Below are 22592 nucleotides of genomic sequence, written 5' to 3'. Positions count from 1 at the left end.
TAAAGAAGGCCTACCCAAATTATCTTCTGGGTTGGGGCTATAAATTAAATATTTGTAGAAGAAGACTGGACATTTCGCGAGTGCGGGAGCTTAAAATTTGTTTGCGTACGAGAGGGAATCGGGCATAGCATTGCTAGATGCATATAAGCTGGCATACGTAAGAGAATTTTTGTATTCAATGTGGTTGGGTCGCTCTTGAAACAGGCCGCAGTAAGTTCTATTCTGAATTTAATGTAAAAATATGTAAGTATGTATTTTCAAAGCATAAACACATATAAAGAAAATCCATACTCAACTCACCGTCTTTTCCTTTCCTCATCCATGCTGCTTCGTATGTAGATTGTTGGTTTTCACTTTTATTCAATTTGCTTTGGTTTGCTTTCAAATGTACACAAACAAAAGGATTTATTTTAATTATTGTCTTTTTTATGTTGCTATCGTTGTTGTAAATGCTGCTCTTATTTATCGTTTTCGCTGTGCTCCACCGCATAGTAGCATCAGTCGAGAGTTTTTTGTATTGAGCTGCCACTCGGCGGCAGTGAATGCCGATTTAAATATATATATTTTTTCAAACAACGTCAATGATGTGGGTGATGCGGGCAGCAGCGTCATTAAAACAAAGTTGTCCGCACAGAGCACACTTCCGCAACACGATGCAGAGCACGCTAAAGTTCAGACACAAGTAGCCACTATCACTGTGGTGGAAATTTCTTCCACACCACAACAATTGTACTTTTAGTGGCACACTAAGAATATACAAACATTTTTTTAGCAAACAAATAATCTGATTTAGGGCATGCTGCTTGTGAGCTGCTTATGCTATATACATATTTATGTACATATGTAGGTCGCTGTCTCCCTCTAGTCTATTGTTTACATAAAACAACTGATGACAAATTTTCGTGCTGGTATCCAATCACAATGGAATTAGTCTGCTTATTGTTGAGTACAACCTTTGCCCACTTAAGCCGGCGTTTAGTCGCTAGAGCTTAGCGTGATTTTTGGCACTTTCAAGGCAATTCGATGCGTTTCTCCGGTGCACTTCCTCTGTAGTCACAACTTTTATGACTGTGCTTTTGTTACTTTTTTCTTATTATTGTCGTTCCCAATTCGTTTAATGGTCGTGACTTTGCCCTTANTTATTGTTGAGTACAACCTTTGCCCACTTAAGCCGGCGTTTAGTCGCTAGAGCTTAGCGTGATTTTTGGCACTTTCAAGACAATTCGATGCGTTTCTCCGGTGCACTTCCTATGTAGTCACAACTTTTATGACTGTGCTTTTGTTACTTTTTTCTTATTATTGTCGTTCCCAATTCGTTTAATGGTCGTGACTTTGCCCTTACTGCATACCGAATTTTTTCTTATCCCTCCCCAGCTGGAAGTGTGTCTTAACTTTTGAATACTTGTTTGTTGTTGAAGAGTTTGTAATATTGCAACGTTTGATTCTCCTCCTTCGATACGTCGCTTTGCAAGCACCTGGTCTTAAGTACGCGTGTGTAAGTCTACCTTTCAAATGATAAAACTCTTCGTTCAGCTTTGAGGTCTATTTTTTTTAGTTTTAGATAAGTAAAAAATGTTTCAATGCTCCACGTTCCTGCTTTTTTGACTACAATAGTCGTTATTGTTGTTTATTCGGTTCAGTTTGTATATATATATGTATGTACATATGTAATTGTACTATTTGCTTTAATTTCTTTTTGTGTTCCTCACGTGTAGTTGGTTACACTATTTGAATTTACGCCGGGTGGGTAACAAGCCAGTTTTTAAGCTCTTTTCGTTGGCGTTGCGAACTTTCAAAGGACTATAAAATATATCGCGTAATTTTAACTTTAAAATTTTGTACCGAGCTGATAGCCAAATTATGCCTGAAATGAAAACAAATATATTTTTTTTAGTTATCATCATATTGTACCTACGTAAGCACAAATGTAAAATTTTTAATTTAAGAGCTTAATAATTATTTCCTGAATAAAATAGGCGCAGCTTGTTTTTCATAACTTATCAGGAGGTCAATTCTCCTTCTATGAAATGGTGAAGAGAAAATGAAAAATACAATGTCAGTGAAAATTTGTTCACTTTATAATTTCTTTACATCATTGTAATCAATTCTCCATTACTTAAGTATTAAAGGATTTTCTATTAACATCTAGCAAGTAATTACTTGGAAAATTTTTGTGATTTTAAGACAATTAGATTCTTTATTACAAGATGAAGTTTTTGAGAAAAATACTCAACTTTTNCTATTAACATCTAGCAAGTAATTACTTGGAAAATTTTTGTGATTTTAAGAAAATTAGATTCTTTATTACAAGATGAAGTTTTTGAGAAAAATACTCAACTTTTCTTTTTCACTGCCACGCAACTTGTGAAACGTTTTTGACAAATTAATCTATTTCCATTTGAATTTTATAGAACAAGAACAGTTTAGTTATAAATCATTATTTTATATCGCTACCTAAAGGTGAATAGGTGCCAAGTCCTTTCTTTAAATTATTTTGAAGATACGGAAAATCGATGTAGCTTAGCATTATATATCATTCAGCATCTAAAACTAAATTTTGAAAAAATGGATTTGGTACCTTTTCACCTTTACACAGCGATATGCTTATTTTCTGTTATAGCCTAATCGNTCCATTTGAATTTTATAGAACAAGAACAGTTTAGTTATAAATCATTATTTCATATCGCTACCTAAAGGTGAATAGGTGCCAAGTCCTTTCTTTAAATTATTTTGAAGATACGGAAAATCGATGTAGCTTAGCATTATCTATCATTCTGCATCTAAAACTAAATTTTGAAAAAATTGATTTGGTACCTTTTCACCTTTATACAGCGATATGCTTATTTTCTGTTATAGCCTAATCGTTTTTTTTTTATTACTATTTTTTCGACAGATTAATTTTATGCTTACAATAATTAATAAAAAATTGACCAACCACTTTTATATATGGCCAAGAAATGTCACTTGAGCATCACTACCAAAAAACTCTTGGAAACGCGGATGCTGTTACAAAAACGCATATATTGCCAACTTTTTAAACCAGTAGTAAATTTTAATAAGACATAAGTAACAAAAGCCTTAATATACTTAATTAATATAATCGATGACAGTTAAGTATAAGTTTGGTTTTAATATCTGAAACTGATTTTTGTAAAAGTTGTAGAGGGCATTGAATATAAGCCGGTTGTTGTTGTAACAGAATGCTAATTCCCCAGAGTTTTTGGGGAATGATACTGCGTTTATAGCCCCTAGCTAGATATGAATCTGAGTCGTTTCGCGAGACCAGCGAGACCCACGGCACCGATTTCAAAATGGCCAGGATGGGAGGTATCGGGAAGGTCTTTAAAAAATTTTCGGGCGAGACGGGATCAAAATCCTTTCCTAGCAATCCCGATAAAACCCACAACCTCTGTAAATTCACGAAATCTCACTTACATACGTTTTATGAAATAGACATGTCAATTAAACTTAAGTGGTAGATTTCGGGACTCGCGGTACAATTTAAAAAATTGTCGGGATGGGCGGGACGAGACTTAAAAATTCCATTTCGGGATGAGCGGGATTGGGATGGAAATTTTTTGTCCCGTGCCCATCCCGATTACGTAGACCGGACTGGCGTCGATATACAAAGGTATTCTCTACTTTTTTAATATAAAGCTTTTGTGCTAATAGAAACTTAAGAGCGTGTCAGACGTGGTCATATTTCCAAATTTTCCACGCAATTGCTGTCAAGTTGAGAAAGATAAGTTGCAACTGCTTTCTGAAATTTCTCAATTTGACAGCCTTTTCGAAATATATTGCATTGCCACGTCTGACGTGCTCTTTAGTCATAGACACACCAAAAATATTATCTCCAAAATTTGAAATACCCGGCGTAGCCGAATACAAAGCAAAAACCATCTTGTAATTGCAGCAAGTAATATTTTTAAGTGAAGTATAAACCCCAAATACATATTTACATATATTAATAAGTACAAATGTGTGTATTTTATTTTAAATATTTGCATAATTTACCTGCAAGCTCAGCAGTTCAACTGTAGAATTACGAAGCACAGTCGAGCGGAGTTGAAACAAACGGAAGACAATACTGTAACAGAGACAAGAGGCAAAAGCCGTAAGTCGGTGGGCCACTCAGTTAGCCAACCAACAACGCGACAGACCAACCAAGTAACCATTCATTCTGTCAGGCAGAAAGGCAAGCAAGCCATGGACGAGAAGCGAGACGAACAAGCTATACTACAGCCATACGTAAGACGTGGGTAATATAAATACATAAAAATTGAGGTAAATAAAACCGAATCGCGAACAACGGCAAATCCCAAGTGCGCCACGGCTTTGTGCTTGCTTGTCGGGCTGCCTATACAAAGGTATGTTTGAATATTACTTGTTCAAATGTTGGTAGGTTAGTCGGAAGGTGTTGCAGACGTTGGCGGCGATCTGATGAGGTCACGAGACGTTGCTAAATACAAGTAAAACAGAAGCGACGTACGCGATGCGTTGCAGTTACGCGGCGGAAACCACTTGCGGAATCCAACTTCCGAGCAAAACTAACTGCAGAATTCTTTGTCGTAACTGCGTTTTCAATTGGTATGTCGATCAGAAATTCCCCTCATATTTGGTAGCATCTACATCATCTACATTGGAACTTTCACAACTAGTAGATTACGTCTACCGCTTAACTTAAGGCACACTAACTCGAATGTTTCCACTGTTAAGTCACACATAGCATTTAGGTATTAAACTGATTGGCTTCTGCTCGTTAATTCTTTTTGCGAAAATGCTTCGAATAAATAATTAATTTTCAATTCACATTAACTTCTATTCACGCTAACCTGCGTCGATTTCACGTATATAGCACCAAGAAATTGAATTAAATTTTTACTTGTTTCACTTATTTCGGCCTTCTTGTTGCTCATATGTATGTATTCTTTCACGCACTGCTTCTTGGCTTAACACCGAGTCACTGTTGCTTCATCATGAATTTACATAAAAACACTTTAGAAATCTTTCATTACCCCAAGTTCCTTTCTATATTGAACTTTCGCTCCCTTGCGCTAATGGAAATTGTATTTTATGAAGAAGTTTTGAAATTTCAAAATTTTAATTATCTTGAAGAAATTTTAAAAAGAAATTTGACGGACAATGAAAATATGCGCTCGCCGTCTACTTTGCACACACACTCACACATACGCACGTATACGTCAGAGGCGGGTACAAAAGGAAAAGTCAAAAACAGTACTGACAACTTGATGGAAAGAACACAGGGTTGCAACGATTCAATCGTTCAGTTTCGAGATTGAAAAGGTTTTTGCTTATATCAAAGAAGCAAATCTATAGATTTACGTTCTTTGGCAGAACTACCCACCCGGGCACAGGGAGTTTCGTCCCCCCTGCACAAGGGGCTTGCAAAACACATTTGTTGGCACAGGAAGAAAGAGGAAAATAACATCTCTCCGACCGGCCATAATTAATAGTTCTACATTTTACAACACAGGTTTTCGTTAAGTTTTGTTTCAATTGCATCCAGCTTTGCACGAATCAAGTGACAGCAAAATGACAGCTGACGGCGCAACGTCAAAAATCGAGTGTTGTCATTTTGTGCTGGTGTTTGCATAATCGTTGTGGTGCGCTAAAAAGGTTGACTGTTTAATGATTTTTTTTTAATTAAGCTAACTAATGGTCAGTAATTAAGTGCTTTTACGAATCCCATAGTGCTAATAAGAGTGTGGTTCAATACGAAATATATTTGGGACATTTCTTCAAATTCCTCTGAAGTTGTTCGCAATTTGGCAAAAAAGTTGTGCGTAGAACGTTTTGTCAATAAGTTAACGAATTTGCGGCCGCAACAAAATCAACAGGTAAATAAAAGTCCAAAGTTTAAAGCCTATAAGTAAACCTGCACTGGTTGACTATTTTGGATAGCAAATGTTCAGCACATACCTACATATGTATGTGTATTTTGATGTTAATGGAAATTTTCGTCACATTTTTGTAAGGTCATGGGGAAAGTACCTACAACGATCAAAACGTTTCGATTGTATAACATCAATCGTACAGTTTAATTTTAATTTAGACTAGGGCTAGATGTAAGTACTTACCTATATATGTACTTTGTTTAGTACGCATATAGTGCTGTTAAGGTCAGAAATTAAGCTTAAAATTCGCTTTAATTGAAAAAACGTATTCGGTTGTCTGCTGTTGACCCTGCACTGTCGCGAATTTATTGATTAATTTCCGCATATCTACTTGCTTGTCTCTTTTGGCCAAGTCAACAAATGCTAGTCACGATGCATTCTATCATTCTTGCATATCGGCATTTAAAGTACAAACCGCGTATCGTCATTCAGCAAAACCGCGTAACTGACATTTGCTGCCAAAAATTGGATTTGCTCACACAAGCTCTTGGCTCAATTTTTTTCCATTCGTCCTGCAAAATACTAGCAAGAAATGCGATTGCTTTATAAAAAAGAAGACCATTTTGAAATATGAGTGTTTTTACTATCTAGAAAATATTTTATGCAACCTAACATACACGGTTTTGCACTATCTTGATCGCGGTTTTGTATTATTAAACGATAAACGATATGTATCTATGTATGTTCACATATATCTACCGTGAGTCGATTTCATTTTGTGGCCACATATTTTTTATGTATTTGTTTTGTTATGCTAATTCTGTTTTTTACACTAGGTATTCTATCAATCTTGCGTTTTTTTTTCATATTCTCCATTACTATACGCTACTGTTATTCATTGCGGCCTTTTAGTTCAGTGAGTGACCAAGAAAAAAGAATTGCCTACAGGTATGTAGTATATCGAGAGCTGGCTTACAAATGCGTGCAATGAAATGAGTTTATGATGCTAAAAACCACTTTAGCCTTAACGATTATTTTTCGCATCTTATTACTATATATTTATAGATTTCTAAATACGAATTAATCAGGCAAGGAGTACGCATTTCAATTTTGGTTTAGTTCTGCCTGAGAACAAAATGTAATATCAAGAACGTTCCCACAAAAGAACCAAATGGGAGCAAACGTTATGAGTGCAGTTTGAACGGGAACAAAATGAGAACAAAAGGTTTGGGAGGAGTTCCGTAAAGAACGAAATGCGCACAAAACTTTCGGGAACGTTTCCAATGGGAGAACTATAGTATCGAGAACGTTTTCAAAAAAGATCAAGTAAGAAAAAAAAAAAAAAAAATCTGGGGAACGTTGTGAGAAAAAAGTCTTGAGAACTTAACGTTCCAGTGAGAATCACGATTTTTAATTCTAAGCCAGAGGATCCTGGAATATTTCAACTTCCAGATCGTGTGTCATTAGGGTCAACTGTCCATTTACGGAACAATTTTTCATTTTCTGCGGAAGAACAGTTGGTGTCTTAAGTCTTTCGTTTATATTTCAGTTCCATTTTGATTATCTTAAATATTTAAACACTTTAAACTAATGAATGCTTTGTGAATTTTTTTCTCGCTTCCATTCTTCTCGCATAAGCTCAGAAAAAATTTGTTACCGTTTCGTTCTCTGTTGAGAAGTTCCTAAGATTTTAGTTCCTTAAGCTGATGCCAGATAAAACTTTGTGTCTTTGCGTGACATTTATAACTTTGCCAACAAAGCGCCAGACGTAAAAGATATGCCACAACGAACGCCTAAAAAAAAACAATTTTTTACTGCTTTTTTACTCGTATTGCCTGCTGTTTTTTTTTACAATATATGCAACTGTTTTTATTGCAATATTTTTCCGACAATTTTTTATAAATATGTGATTTATTCGAAAACCAAAACACATAAAAATATAATTTCTAAACTTTGTGCAAAACTCGCGAAAATGCAGCAAATTTTCATGCAAATTTTCAACTTTTTAATCAGATTTTTTAGAGTATGCAGATTGGTAGCCTAATCAATTTTATTGTATTAAAGTAGAAGTAGCTACAAATTACAGTTGATTTTGGCAATTTTCTTTCACGCAGTCTCTTCGATAAAAAAAATTTCGAAAATACTTTATATGGAAAAAATGGAAAACACTTCCAACAAAAAAAAAAAACTTTGTGCAAAACTCGCGAAAATTCAGCAAATTTTCATCAAATTTTCAACTTTTTAATCAGATTTTTTTTTAGATTTTTTAGTATGCAGTTTTGCAGCCCATTGAATTCTAGTGAAAAAAATGCAAGTTCGGAGTTAGTCAAAAACCGCGTTGATTTTTGAGAATTTTTTTGGTGAAGGGGTTTTGCATTTTTTCCATATAAAGTATTTTCGAAAAAAAAAAATTTGTATGGAAGAGACTGCGTGAAAAAAAATGCCAAAAATCAACGGTAATTCCTAGCTACTTGAAACGTGCACTTTCTAATAATGATTTCGTCCTTATGTACCAAAAAATTTAATGTTTTTGAACCCTACAAAATATGTGACTTATGTGACTTAGGTCGAAGATAAGAAGAATTTTGTATTTGGCAAACAAGATGACAGTCTTCGACGCACACGTTCTCACTCCGACTTTCAGTAAATGCTGCTCAATGAAAAGCTAATTTTTCACCTTGCATTTTGCGTCAATATGGCGGCCAGAAAATCTAAAAATTTTGATTTTTGTTCAAATTTCCCTCAAGCGGTTTTTCAAACACCCCCATAAACAACATGTCAACCCGCTTGTGTGGTGTATTTCGGTTTTTTGTACATACAAAAATTTAATGGGCTACAAAACTGCTTACTCAAAAATTTTAAAAATGAAAAATTTAAGAGTTGAAAAAGTTTGAATTCAAATTGATATCCAAACTTTTTTCAATTGGGGATCTCAGATTATTCTGCACACCAAAAATGTGCCATTTTGTCTGAGAACGGGTTGGTTCCCCAATTGAGGTGCACTTGAAAATCAGCATTGGAAATTGAATCAGGTATTGGATGTCCACTTGACCTCGCAACAAAATTTGTATGGGGTCAAGAACGACAGAAATAAAAATGTCAAAAATTGCACAAAGTTCACAAAATTGAATCAAACTTCAAACAAAGTTTCAAACTTTTTATTCAGAATGCTTAGAAAACTTTCGAGTATGCAGTTTTGTGGCCGATTCAATTTTAGTAGAAAGAAGTGCATGTTTCAGGTTACTGAAAATTACCGTTGATTTTTTAGAATTTTTTTTTGTCGGGGGTGTTGTGTATTTTTTCAATATAACAAGTTAATTGTAAACACAAATATTTTTAAAGCAAGCTTTGTAAATATGAACGAAATCGAACCATAAATACTGGTTTACCAAATATGTCGACTCTTGTGCCACCTATCGGCAAATTTTTTAGTGAAGTTATTCATTTTCATGTAGTTGATATACGTTCTAAATATGAACCAAATCGCATTCTAAATACGGGATTTACAAATATATCGACTCCAGCGCCACCTATCGCTTTAATTCATCTTTCGTATTGCATTGTCACTGGGTTCTGAGCCAACTGTGAAGCTTCAAGTCTTTAGGTCATCGGGAAGTTGGGCAAAAATTGATTTCAAACATACGTACATATATACATACATACGTACATACAGAGCAGAGTTAAATAAAAGCTTGTAAAAATAGATTTTGTTTNTCGGGAAGTTGGGCAAAAATTGATTTCAAACATACGTACATATATACATAACTACATACGTACATACAGAGCAGAGTTAAATAAAAGCTTGTAAAAATAGATTTTGTTTATACGTTACGTTTTCGAAAAATTTTAAACATAAAGTTTGAAATTTTGACGAACATTTTTTGAAGTTTGACTAATTTTTGTGAACTTTGTGCAATTTTTGAGTTATTTATTTTTGTGGTTCCTGCTATAGATCGAACTATATTTTATATGAAAATTGTTGAAAATCAGTAAATAAACCGTGGTTGCAATTAAAATCCTTTTGAATTTTGCTACTTTTATTTGGCCTCTGCTATACGAAGTTTTGCATTCTCTTGATAAACGGTTTTGTACTTTAAATGCCGACCCATATGTACATTAGGGTGGTCCTTTAAAAAATCAAATAAACGGGTTTTTCAGTCTCACCCCCTGGAGACGGTTAAAGGGTGTCGCACAGGTGGCAAAGTACCTCTACAGAGACTGAAAAAATTAAAATTAATTTTATTTCATCTAATACCCAAAATCGATATTACCATAAGTCGAAGATATCACATATAAATTTGTTTGGTCCCGAATGGAGTCGGTTATGACGTCATCATAGCGTAATATGAACTTTGACCCCTGTGCGACACGCCTTATATGTGATATCTTCGATTATGGTAGTAACGATTTTGGATATTCGATGAAAAAAAATTGTATTTTAATTTTTTTGAGTCTCCATAAAGGAAACTGAACTTTGCCCCCGGTGCGACTCGGCTTAACCATCTCCAATCAGGACCAAAATTTATATGTGATATCTTCCGACTATAGTAACATCGACGTTGGGGTTGAGGATTCGGAAATCGGATGTAAAAATTTGCGTCCTACATTTAAGGACCACCCTAATGAACATGCACTGAATGTTAATCAGAGGTCGTTGGAATAGCAATAATGATAGTAATTGCAAATAATTCACACAGTTTCTGTAAATTGAAAATTTAAAACTGCTGAAGATTATCAAAAAATAGACTTATAAATAAATCATAAGAAAAGTTAAATTTTTTTGTTGCAAGNTAAATTGAAAATTTAAAACTGCTGAAGATTATCAAAAAATAGACTTATAACTATATTATAAAAAAAGTTAATTTTTTTGTTGCAAATCTTTAAGTTCTATACATTCATGTGCGAACATTGAAGTTTAGTTTTCACACACAGGGTAGTACCTTGTGCCTAAACATCCCTGTAGCTTTATTTTTTGCTAAAAAAAACATACATACATACATATCGTAGTCATTTTTCAAAACTGTACTAACACAAACCTTTCTGTTTTTTCAGAAAACACAAAAAAACTAGTTCTGAGCTTATGTTAATCATATGATCCTCACTAGTCTTTACTGTGCTTAATTACAACAAAAACTGCTTCAACTTTTGTAGAGACGTCTGCACACTCTCTGAACACTTCCAGCATATGTACATATATGTACATACATACAGATGCGTGCAACTAATTAGCAACGAAATTCAAAACGATATTGCTTGCAAATTATGTTTATTTATTTATTTTTAATAATTTTCATTTAAAATATAATTCAATCTATATCAGAAACCACAATAACAAAAGTTGCAAAGCTTGCACAAATTGCAAAAAAAATAATCAAACTTCAAAAAATTGTCATCAAAATTTCAAAATTTTTAATTAGAATATTTAGAAAATTTTCGGGTATGTAGTTTTGTAGCCCATTCAATTTTAGTATAATAAAGTGCAAGTTTCAAGTCGCTAAAAATTACCGTTGATTTTTTAGAATTTTTTTTATCGAGGGTGTTGCGGATTTTTTTCCATGTAAAAAAATATTTTGATCATGTGTTATATGGAAGAAAATGCGCAAAAATTTTGAAATTTTGATGACAATTTTTTGAAGTTTGATTAATTTTTTTTACATTTTGTGCAAGCTTTGCAACTTTTGTTATTGTGGTTTTTGAAATAGATTGAAATATATTTTAAATGAAAATTATTAAAAATAAATAAATAAACATAATTTGCAAGCAATATCGTTTTGAATTTCGTTGCTAATTAGTTGCACGCATCTGTACATACATACATAATAAACTTTTAAGAAAATGCGCGTTATGTCATCGCTGTTTAGTGACTGAATATACGTATATACATACATACTAAAAATATAATCATCTTCAAACGCTAATATTTATGTATTTGCGCGTATATGTACGAATAAAGCATTATCGCACGTCTAGAAATGTCAAATACCAAACATTTTTGCACTTGCACGTACAAATGTATGCAATTATGTACAGGTAAGTGTACTACTAACTACATTAATAACTCGGTGCTACAAAAAAAATTGTTCGCATGTACTTCATATGTCAAGGAGTAGTAGAGGTGGTACAACAGGTCTAAACAATAATTTTGGCATGAACAGAATTTCGGGATGTTGGGTCAAAACGGCATTCATAAATTCGGTAAATTGCTCTAAAATCTCACAACTTTTTACTTTTTCAGTTCAGAGAATATGTCGCCACTACTCTAAATGATCATGCGCGAATAAAAGTAATATTTGTTAATCAGAGGGCATTCTTGGCGGTATCCACCTAATTTCCGTGAAGCATAAATGCCATTCGGGTCCGCACGCACCAGTGGATTTTAGTCGCCTTTTACGACAAGCATGTCTTACGGCGGGTATATTCTAAGCCCCTACAATTTTCGTTTACTTTAACTTTCTCATAGAGAGAGAGGCATGACAACAACCACATAGAAGAAAAAGTTCAGAACTAGAACGATGAATTCGCCTTAATAAGTCTCTTTTAACTTCGATATTATTAAAAAAAAATCATTATTTTAATAAGCTGAAGACAGACGATTTTGATCAGCCGTTTTTTTTTTGCTGGCAAATTGCTGCTAGAAAGAATTTTTGCAGCAGGAATTTTCAACTGCGTACGCGAACTCCAAATCATGATAATTTCTAATAATTATCAATAATAATCAGGTTATCAAACAGACTCGGCGGCCGCTGTGGTGTAGTGGTTAGCAGTGCGCGCTACCATACCGCAAGGACTGGGTACAAGCCCGGTTCAACCTTACATCATAAAAATAAAAATTAAATAAAACATTTTTTTTCTAATAGCAGTGGCATTCGGCATGCAATGGCAATCCTCCGAGTGTATTTCGTAAAACTGTAGGTCTGGTCCTCTTTGTGTGACAACAACAAGGCGCAAGCCACAAATCGGAAGAGAAACTCGGCCAAACACTAACATAATATGTTTGTGTAAGCGCCAATCTTTTATTATTATTATTATCAAACATTCCCAAGGAGCTTTTAAAAATTATCTGCCCTTTGTGAACAAAATTTGTGTTTAAATTTTAAGTCGCTTGAGAAATCGGCCCGAAATGCAAAAGAGCTGCTTGCCTGAGAAGTTTTACTTTTGCTATTTTTCAGTCAGCAATTCAAGCCCTCTCTTTAAGTAACAGTATTTGACAGCGGAACGAAAAAAAATTGGCTTTTTGTTTGACATATTATATTATATTTGTAATAGTTCCGCTCACATTTTTATTTTGATCGCAGCTACATATGTATATGTACAAAAAAAGTTTAAACATCCACAATACCATTTCTGCACGTACATACAGTGGCGAAAATATAAATAGGGCAGAGACATTTTAGCATTTTTTGGCTATTTTCCTTTCGTTTATTTAATGTTTATTAATTTTTTATGAAGGTGTAGTTCGGTATCTAACAAACCTACGTAAGTCAAACCTTGTACAAAAATTTGGAACATTCGACAAAGTTTCATCAAAATTTTGAGCTTTTGAGCTTTGAGATTTTTAGAAACATTCTGGGTATGCAGTTTTGTAGCCCATTGAATTTTAGTATAATAAAGTGCAATTTTTAAGTAGCTAGAACTTACCGTTGATTTTTGACAATTGTGTTGCTCATTTTCTCCATACAAAAAAATTTTCGAACACAATTTGTATGGAAGAAAATGCGTGAAAGTGCTGCTTCAAATTTGCAGTTGTAAAACTTTAAAAAATTTAATGGGCTAAAAAACTGCATACTTAAAAAAATTCCAAAAAATCTGATTAAAAAGTTTAAAATTTTGATTAACAATTTTTAAAATTCGTCGAATATTAGTAAATTTTGTACAAAGTTTTAAATTTGGATTTATGTGGTTATTTTTAGATAGTAAGCTATATTTCCATAAAAAATAATAAACATTTTTTAAAAATACGAAAATAACCCAAACTTGCTAAAATGTCTCTGCCCTATTTACATTCTCACCACCGTATGTGTATACGTACATTTGTATAGCGATGGGCGGGCAGAAGGCGGCCTTTTTATATAGTACATATGTATGTATGTATGTATGTTTTCGCGAAATATTTTGTCAATCAGCTCGCGATATCAGTGGCGATGTCACAAGCAATTTCAATTGCGCTGTCATGCGAACCTTCTGGTTTGTTTGTCAGCAACTGCGATTTTTCGATAATCTGCGTCAAAGGCGACGTGGTCATAAGTGTTGTATTCTAATCGAATTATAAGTATTTTTGTTAAAAACTTAAACAATTTTTAATTTTAGCACAAATTGATTAATTACATTTTAACTTGTCTCTGTTTTTTTCTTTGTTGCTCTGACACCACACATTTGACTGACATGGCTGGAAAGCCATGTATAAATATAGCACCTAATTATTTTAGTATTTCTTGGCATCACGTGAATAATTATTAGCACGCCAGTGGAATGGCTGCACATCAAAAACGATAAATTTTATAGATTTAAGTACTATTGCGCACTTATGTGTATGTATGTAGGTATGTGCTGTATATTCCTTTGTCTGATGTATATTTCTGTTTCTATAAAAATTAGTCACTTACTGTGACTACGATTATTCTCCTCTGGCTCTTTGATTGAGAACTGCAAAAATCATATTACTTCCCGGAAAAATATCTCGAGGACCTTTAAAAAAAAACAACCTTATTACATATCGACACCTGAGTGGAAGAACGATCTATCTCGGAAGCCAGTTCGAAAACGCGCTATCTCAGAGAACTTTTCAAGAACGCTATCTCAGCTGCCGATTCAGAAACGCCCTATTTTCACCTTCAACTTCGTTTATACGTACACGAGACGTTACCCCGTGGCTATAAGCTATGTATGTACGAGGGCAATTTGAAAGGTCAACAACTTTTTTAATAAAATATGTTTTTCCTCAAAACAAGCATTTTATTTTTCAACATAGTCTCCTTTTAGCTTGATACATTTAGTCCAACGATTTTCCAATTTTTTAGACAATTCCTTCCAAATTATCGGGTTTTCAATGCCTCAAAACAAGCGTTTGTTTCAGTAAACCTCTTCATTCGACGCAAATCTCTTACCGTCCAGCCATTTCTTCTGGTTCAGAAACAGGAAATAGTCGCTAACGGCTAAATCTGCAGAATATGGTAGTAGTCCAATTGGTGCAACTTTTTGCCGCAGTCGTTGTTAGCCAATTTAATTTACTAAGACGAACGATTCCGCAAAGCATTTTGCCTGAGCGGGCAACTCGGTATCCCTCTACTTGCCGCGTCATCCTTCTATCTCTTTTAAGCGTCGAGTTGCCACAACAATATCCAGTTGCCGCGTGTGACCAGCATCTGAGTAACGTTTTTTCTCTCCTGAGGGGGAATACGTTTCACCATCTTCAATCTCTCTGCCTCATATTTTTTAAATCTTTTGTCGAGTGTTTCGAGTGTGATCATTTTTTCTAGCTTAAATTTCTTCATATTTTGTTACGCTGCCTTCAAATAAAGCAACCGTTGAAGCTATTGAACCATGTTGGGCTACGTCACACATAGTTAGCATTAAGTTATTGGTTCTTGGGCGCGCTGCCACGTCTATGGAACGAGTCCTTGAATTCAAAGGTGTAGGAAAAAAATGTTTATGTTTTTCATAAAATTGTTTACATAGTTCAGCGCTCAAGTCATTTCACTTGTCCGGCCCAGTTACTGTGTGTTGCTTTTAATTATTCCACAAAGATTTTACAAAGAAATTTGTTTCAATAAATTCCAACTTTTTTTATTGTCAAGTCACTGAAATTTTTTTTTAACGAACAATCAATAAAAACCGTGATAATAAAAATAAATACTAATCAAGTGAAGGATATTTTTTTGAAATCCTTGTTAACCGTAGTTGAAGTCCCATTCATTGGGCACAATGGTGGAATGTTCGTTGTGCTCGCTATTGAGTTTTTTATTCAACTGTATTTACCATGTGATCGGTTGTGCTTTAGAGTACCCGCTGGTAGTAATGGCGCTTAGCTTTCTAATTGCGTTGGTTTTCGTAACAAATATTTTTACGGCAAAATTGATTTGTGATTTCCGTAGTCCGTTACGTGGCGTCCCAGCAGATGGCGGCGGAAGCTGCAATGGCAGTGGGCAAGGCGAGAGAAGCGCATCAACGCAATTTGATTATGGGCCAGATAATGGTAGGATACATTGAATAAATATATAATTTCGAGGTACTAATTTGCAGGCAAACTCTAAAAAATTCAAAGGTCCACATAATTGGCGCTGCTCGGACACAAATCAATCGCCCATAAATATTATCGATGATAATGTGCAAAAATTTCCCATACGTGAATTACTTTGCTGGAATCACTACGATGATTTACCCAACGGCATTATGCTGGAGAATAATGGTCACACAGGTTTTCTGAGAACATTCAGCTTTTCTTTTTAAAATTCAACCACTTAATTTCAACCGCTTTACAGTTGTGCTACGCGCCTCTTATTCAGGCAATACACCCACCGTTAGTGGTGCTGATCTGCTGGCTTGTTATACATTCGTTGAACTTTGCTTTCGCTGGAGTTCATTAGGCAACGATGGATCCGAACACATGCTGAATTACCGCAAATTTCCGCTGGAATTACAGGTTACACTTTGAAATGATACTTTGCCGTAATATTCGAAGTGCAATTTCAATTCTATTGCAGGCAATGCACCGCACTGGCCCCTCTGGCGATTATACCTCCAGCTATGATATTCTCATGGTTGGCTACTTCTTTGAGGTTTCATCGAACAATCCCTATTTGGACCCACTCGTACAAAATTTACATCGCATACAGAAACCTGGCTCTAAAATCGAAATTCCACCTTTTCCACTCTCCTATCTGTGCTATCAATTTCGTACTGGCTTCTACAGCTATGGCGGCTCACTGACCGAACCGCCATGCTATCAGGGTGCCGAATGGTTTCTCTTTCCCGAGCCATTGGCAATTAGTGAACGGCAGTTGAACGAATTTCGTCAGTTGCTATCGAAGGATGGCAAAACACGTATTCTACGTAATTCACGTCCTGTTCAAGATATCAATTGTACACGCGTTGTCAACTTAAATCAATTTAATCCCATAGATGCTTGCCCGATGGAGCCGCCCGTGTGTGTAGATGAGGAAAGTGTTGAATAGCAAGGAAGTGCGAAGATGATTTGCACCGAAGCCAATGCGATTTCAAGATTTTATATTTGTAAATTTATTTACAAATCAAAAATATACCCTTGTACAGTTTATGAAAAAAATATCTATGTATATATGTGCATATGTAGTCCGTAGAGTCCTTAATTAAGGCGCCATTAATGCTATTGCTGTGAACTTCTTTCGAATATGGTCCTTATTTTACTTCAAAACAACACCTTCTTGCGCCTACTTAATAGTGTTTTTGTTTTAACTAAGAATCGTTTTGCTTGTACTTGCCAGTTTTTGTCCAAATTTCAAATCAAAACCGCAGCCATCAAACAAGCGTTTCCTTCAGTGCTCGCCAGTAAATGCAATAATTGGTTATGCATTTGTTTCGTAATCTTATTTACACTTATAAAATCCCGAGATCAGTTCCTAGTGCCGGAAGTACCCTTGAGTGTGAGTGTGCCAAAACGCCTGAACGCCTTACGTTGAAATGTAATATAAAAATGAGATAAGAGCTGGCGTGATTTGGCTTTTTCTTATCATAAACAAAACAACGGAGCAAAAAATTTTTTTTTTTTTTTTTAATATTATTTTGGAACTTTATTGTGCCAATTTGAGTTATTATATTTTATTATTTTTTTATTAGCCATTTAGACGATGAATAGTTCAGAGTTATATTTAGGAGTCCTTTGATGGTCCCCATTGAAAAATATTTCCCTAATCCGTTGTACAAACCTGAAATGAATGTGGTGCAAGCAAATTTTGGGAAAGCGCTCATAGCCGCTTTTAATTTTCCCTTTTCAACGTTTAAAAAATCTTGGGTAATGTGGTCAATAAAGTTTTTTTTTAAGTCTCATAGAGAAAAAATGAGAAAGCAGGTTACTTTTCATGACATTGAGTACCATGTACCATGGAGTTTCGGTATTCAAAATTTACAGAGTTTGTTCGCTTTCAAGGAAATTATTTCAGCATTATAATATACAACGAGATTATTTTTTGTGGAATGCTTGTTAAGATTTCACAGTAGATTTTGGTATACTTAGCCAAACTCCTGTGTTTACCAGAATTTTTTAAGGTCTGCTTAGAAATTGTTCACGTTTCATTCCGCACACGTTAATTAGGCTGTTAATTGGTACTAAAATTTATTGGCCTAAAAATTTATGATATTTAATGGCTACTTTTCTTCTAGAAACGAAAAGGTCATAAATTAAAAGTGTGATTTGTAGACATATGTATGTATGCACATTAGGGTGGCCCAAATAAAGTCGGAATTTGGATGGCCTCACCACCTAGGATTGTTTTATACCGAAAAAATATGTCCCTGTTTTATTATTTTGAATTCAAAAGATATTTAGAGGTCGCTCAAAGTTTTCCATGTATTTTATATGAAAAAAAACAAATAATACCCAATACTGGAAATAATAATACCCAATTGTTTATTTAACCACTTTTTAATAACTATTTTTTATAGCCGTTTGCCAAAGCAGCGCCAAAGATCCCTCCCTTGCCTTTGCCTCCCTTGAAATTGAAATCGCCAAGCACGATTTTTATATCATGTCGGGGGCAGCGCTTATATGTACGCTCCAAGCGCTCATAGAAGAGATCCTTGAGCGCCTCTTCCTTCTCTTCCGTCGGGGCATGTGCACAGATGAGCGAGATGTTAAAGAATCTAGCTTTGATGCGGATTATAGCTAGACGTTCTTTCACCGGTGTGAACCAGGTCAGTACTCGCCGACGGAATCTCCCTCCCACCACGAATTTGCGCTCCTTTACGTGGCAACTGTAGTAGACATCTGAAGGCTTCACGCTTACCATGCCTTGCCCCATCCATCGTATTTCTTGGATGGCGGTGATGTCAGTCTTAGTCTTCCACCACCTTCTCCATTAAGGGTCCGGATATTCCAGGTGCATACCCTTGTCCTTTATACGTTTGCCGTGGTCGTCATCAAAAAGAGGGGATCTCATCCGAGGCTGTTTTTTATTTTTCATTTTTCATTTGACGGGGTTTTAACGCGGCGGAACCCAAACCCAACGCACGCGGAGTTCTACGCCTTCTCATTTTAGCTCGCTCCCAAACGGGTGCTTGGTCGCTACCTAGAGGATACATGGATATAAATATCCCGACATTGTGAGCTGCGATTTGAACCGTACGCACAAGAATCATTTCTGCCCACTCCCAGGTTAATGACAGTCAAAAGGCATCTGACCTTTCACCCCTTTGCGACACGCCTTAACCGTCTCCAATCGGGACCAACATTTATATGTGATATAAAAATTTGCTTGCCACATTTAAAGACCACCCTAATATACATGTTAAAAGACATGAAATCCAACGAAGAAAAGTGTGACATAGCTCAACCAGGCACCGACGTGTCAGCTGACACGACCTATCTTATGGGATTCTTGTGTTAAGGAAAACTTGACACCGCATGGCGGTGACGTTGTCGTTGCTTCTCTCTCTCTCTCTCTCTCTCTCTATCAACAGCAATTTCATTTGCTGATACGGTCGGCAAATACGGAAGGGCGCATAATCTACGTGACACTCCACTTGATTAACCCATTTCTAGCAGCCGTAGACGCCCTGGTTTGCGTAGATATCACATGATCATCGTGAAGGTTGAATAAGTGCTCAAATATTTTAAACAAAAGATTAAATGACATACATACCAAAATTAGATTCATATGTATGTATATACGTAAATTAGCTATCCCAGTAGTGTTTAGGATCTCCGTTCGATTGCTCTGTGCGTACACATTATGTCCTAGGAGGGCGAGTAATATCTTTTAATTCTCAAATGAGCAATGAGCGAGTACAATCCAAATAGCCTCATGCAAACCTCCCAACCAAACAACGAGAGAAAAATCTAGCACATCCATCAAAGCAATGCCGTAAACCTCAACATCGTCGCAAAAAAACATTCCTAGACTCCCACATTCATCCTAATGGGTTAATTTCAGATTAGCTGGATACGTTTTTTATTTACTTATTTATTTATTTATTTATTTACAAGAGTAACAATTGTAAATAACTATTATACTTAGGAGGCATGATTCAACCATACAAGGTTATGTAATTTGTGACAGCTAAAATTTGACATTCCTTAATGTAGATTTGTATTTTGGAAGTATATACATAAATAAATGATCACAATGAAAGGAGAAGTCAATTAAGCCATGTCTGTTCCGTCCGTCCGTTCGTCCGTGTACACGATAACTCGAACGAAAATTGAGATATCTCAACCAAATGGTGTAGGTTGCCCTTTACCCAAGATGGTCTTTCTTCAAACTATGTTGAAAATTGTCGTTGTGCAACTTTGTTGAATTTTTCTAATTTTCGTACAATGTTAGAAATTTGCATTTATGTACATACATGCATTTTGTTAGATCGTATCATATTATCGTGGGCTGTAAAACAGGTACACATAATACCAGGAATTTCTTCATTTAATTGAAAAACTGTTTAAAAAAATACTGTACTGTAAGAATGCTTTTTTTTTAATGGAGATAATGCGAAACGGAATTTTTCCGCAACAATATACAGTCTTTTGGCTGAAAAAAAAAAATACAATCGTTATGCATGAACAATGTACATAAAATTAACACTCGTAAAGGTTGCCGAATTTATTAGCGGTGGATGAGTAATTCGTTGCAGATAATAGTACTACTTATTACTTAGAGAATTTGACTTTCAGAAAAAAGCGTATTAAAAATAGATTAAAAATAAATATTTTACTCATTAAACGTTCTTACTAATGAATAAATACTCAAAAACATATAAGAATATAAACTTACATACGTTCTCATAAGTTAATATGTATGTACATTGGGGTGGTCCGAAAATGCGTGTGAAAAAAGTCCGAATTGCTCTCACCAACTGGCATGCTGCTATATCGAAAAAATATACCCTTGTTTTTTTATTCCGAAATAAAAAATATTTAGAGGTCGCTCAAAGTTTTTCCATGTACCTGATATAGGGGAAAAAAAAACAATTTTTACGAAAAGTGGTTTTTTCCAGATATAAAATACATAGAAAACCTTGAGTACTTTGAGCGACCTCTAAATATTTTTTGATTTAAAAAAAAAAAACGAGTATATTTTTTTGGTATAGAACAGTGTGAGAGCATTAAAATTCCGATTTAACTTTTTTTTTTACCACCCTAATGTTCATATGGATTTGTGTGTGTGCGGGCTGCCTCTTACTCGCGTCATTCCAAATGAGTTAACTCTTAATAAAGCCAAAAAAGGTATCTATACAAAAATATCACTCTCCTCGATTGAATTGCAGGCAAAATCTTATCAGCATATCGTTCTAGTTAATGAGATAATTACTGATTACTCAGAACATACCTACCTATGTATGTACATACATACATAGATAGGATTGACCAGGTTTTTTCAAAATGGTGTAAACCGGTATTATTAAATATTTTCAGGTATTTTTTTAAACTTGATCTATCGAATAAACCGGTTTATTTTACCTAGTTAATTTATATGCCAATTCGTTTTACTGATAATGGAACTATTTATTAACTTCTTGCCTATTATGCCATTTGCAGTTTAAAGGCTTATCCCTTATTTTCTTTAGTATTACATTCTCAGTTATTGAGAACAGTGTAGCATAACTGCTTTCAATGAAATGGGTATCTGATTGAAAATTCTATTTAAAGCCCGTTTCACGAAAGGAATTTAAGTTAAAAATAATTTTTTTATTTGAATTTAATATGGAAAATAGCAGAAAACAAAAACAAAATCCAAATTGTCAACCGGTTTTTCCAAAATTGACATTTTTCGAATAATTTGAAAACCGGTTTTTAAAAAGTCGAATAATCGAACATTCTAATACATCCGTAGCGGAGAGTAGGGCTTGTTGCGCTGCGATAAGCTTTCATTTATCTCTGCCTTACTATTCTGCTCTTTATAGTGTGTTTGAAACTCACGTATGCATGTATGTACGTAGCTATCTACAAATGCAAAGTTCATTGAAGGACGGCGTTCATTACATACATATTTATTAAACATAAAAAATAAAAATTTTCAATTCATGCAAATGTTGTTTGATGTTCGTCTGCGCATTCGTGTTCTGAACGTTTTAGTGAATGTTCGTGCGAACAGCCGTCAGCTGTTAAAAACCAACGAGTAGTTAACGTCTAGAAAGTGCATTCTACAGTCGCATATTCAACTAAGTTCCTCTTTTCAAGTGCAGTGGAAAAATATTTGAGTAATTGAAAATTCATTAAACTTATTAACAAGGGCCCACTTTGAAAAGCGTTGCCGTTTAGAGCCTCTGTGCCAATTAAATAACTAATTAAAGGTATTTGTGCAATTTTAAGTGCTGCTGTCGATGCCTTGCAGCATATAGTGTATAGATGTAGATATGTATGTATGTATGTACAAACGCTTTCATTGTGTTCATTTATCACTTTCATTTCTGTTCTGTTTACTGTTATTGCCGTTTTCCCAACACCAGGGCAGCGTGTTTGTGATGGCGCGAAATCATCAGGTGTCGCCGGTCGCAATTTGTAAATATTGCTAATGAAAGCGTAAATATTTATGCGGTCAACATTTATACAAT

At 34.9% G+C, this 22592-nt stretch overlaps 1 protein-coding gene and 1 long non-coding RNA gene across 5 annotated transcripts; one reads left to right on the top strand and one right to left on the bottom strand.

Annotated features, from left to right (window-relative positions):
- Nucleotides 1-437: 437 nt before the first annotated feature.
- LOC108367480 (uncharacterized) lies at nt 438-5193 on the bottom strand. Of its 4 annotated transcripts, none has more exons than XR_001848253.1 (4): nt 4385-5193; nt 4015-4087; nt 1157-1864; nt 438-953 (listed from the first exon to the last, which is right to left on the bottom strand). It is a non-coding gene; the product is annotated as an uncharacterized LOC108367480 (long non-coding RNA). The 4 variants fall into 4 exon arrangements; XR_001848254.1 differs by having other exon boundaries at nt 4833-5193; XR_001848255.1 differs by having other exon boundaries at nt 4883-5193.
- Nucleotides 5194-15776: 10583 nt separating this feature from the next.
- LOC108367486 (putative carbonic anhydrase 3) lies at nt 15777-17105 on the top strand. Its single transcript, XM_017622108.1, has 4 exons — nt 15777-16047; nt 16117-16269; nt 16334-16494; nt 16556-17105. Exons 1-4 carry the CDS (start codon nt 15777-15779, stop codon nt 17024-17026), a joined length of 1056 nt encoding a protein of 351 aa, XP_017477597.1. The 3' UTR covers nt 17027-17105.
- The last annotated feature ends 5487 nt before the right edge of the window (nt 17106-22592 follow it).

This window comes from Rhagoletis zephyria, unplaced genomic scaffold (genome assembly GCF_001687245.7).
Source record: "Rhagoletis zephyria isolate East Lansing unplaced genomic scaffold, Rhagoletis_zephyria_1.1 Rzeph_scaffold_02699, whole genome shotgun sequence".
NCBI classification, from domain to species: domain Eukaryota; kingdom Metazoa; phylum Arthropoda; class Insecta; order Diptera; family Tephritidae; genus Rhagoletis; species Rhagoletis zephyria.
This window is presented reverse-complemented; position numbering and strand designations above follow the sequence as displayed.

Excerpts from the sequence above, each read along its gene's own strand:
- LOC108367486 (XM_017622108.1), top strand. The coding sequence starts at position 15,777 with ATGGTGGAATGTTCGTTGTGCTCGCTATTGAGTTTTTTATTCAACTGT. Across the intron at positions 16,048-16,116 it reads TGATTATGGGCCAGATAATG|GTCCACATAATTGGCGCTGC; the intron begins GTAGGATACATT and ends AAAAATTCAAAG. Across the intron at positions 16,270-16,333 it reads GGAGAATAATGGTCACACAG|TTGTGCTACGCGCCTCTTAT; the intron begins GTTTTCTGAGAA and ends ACCGCTTTACAG.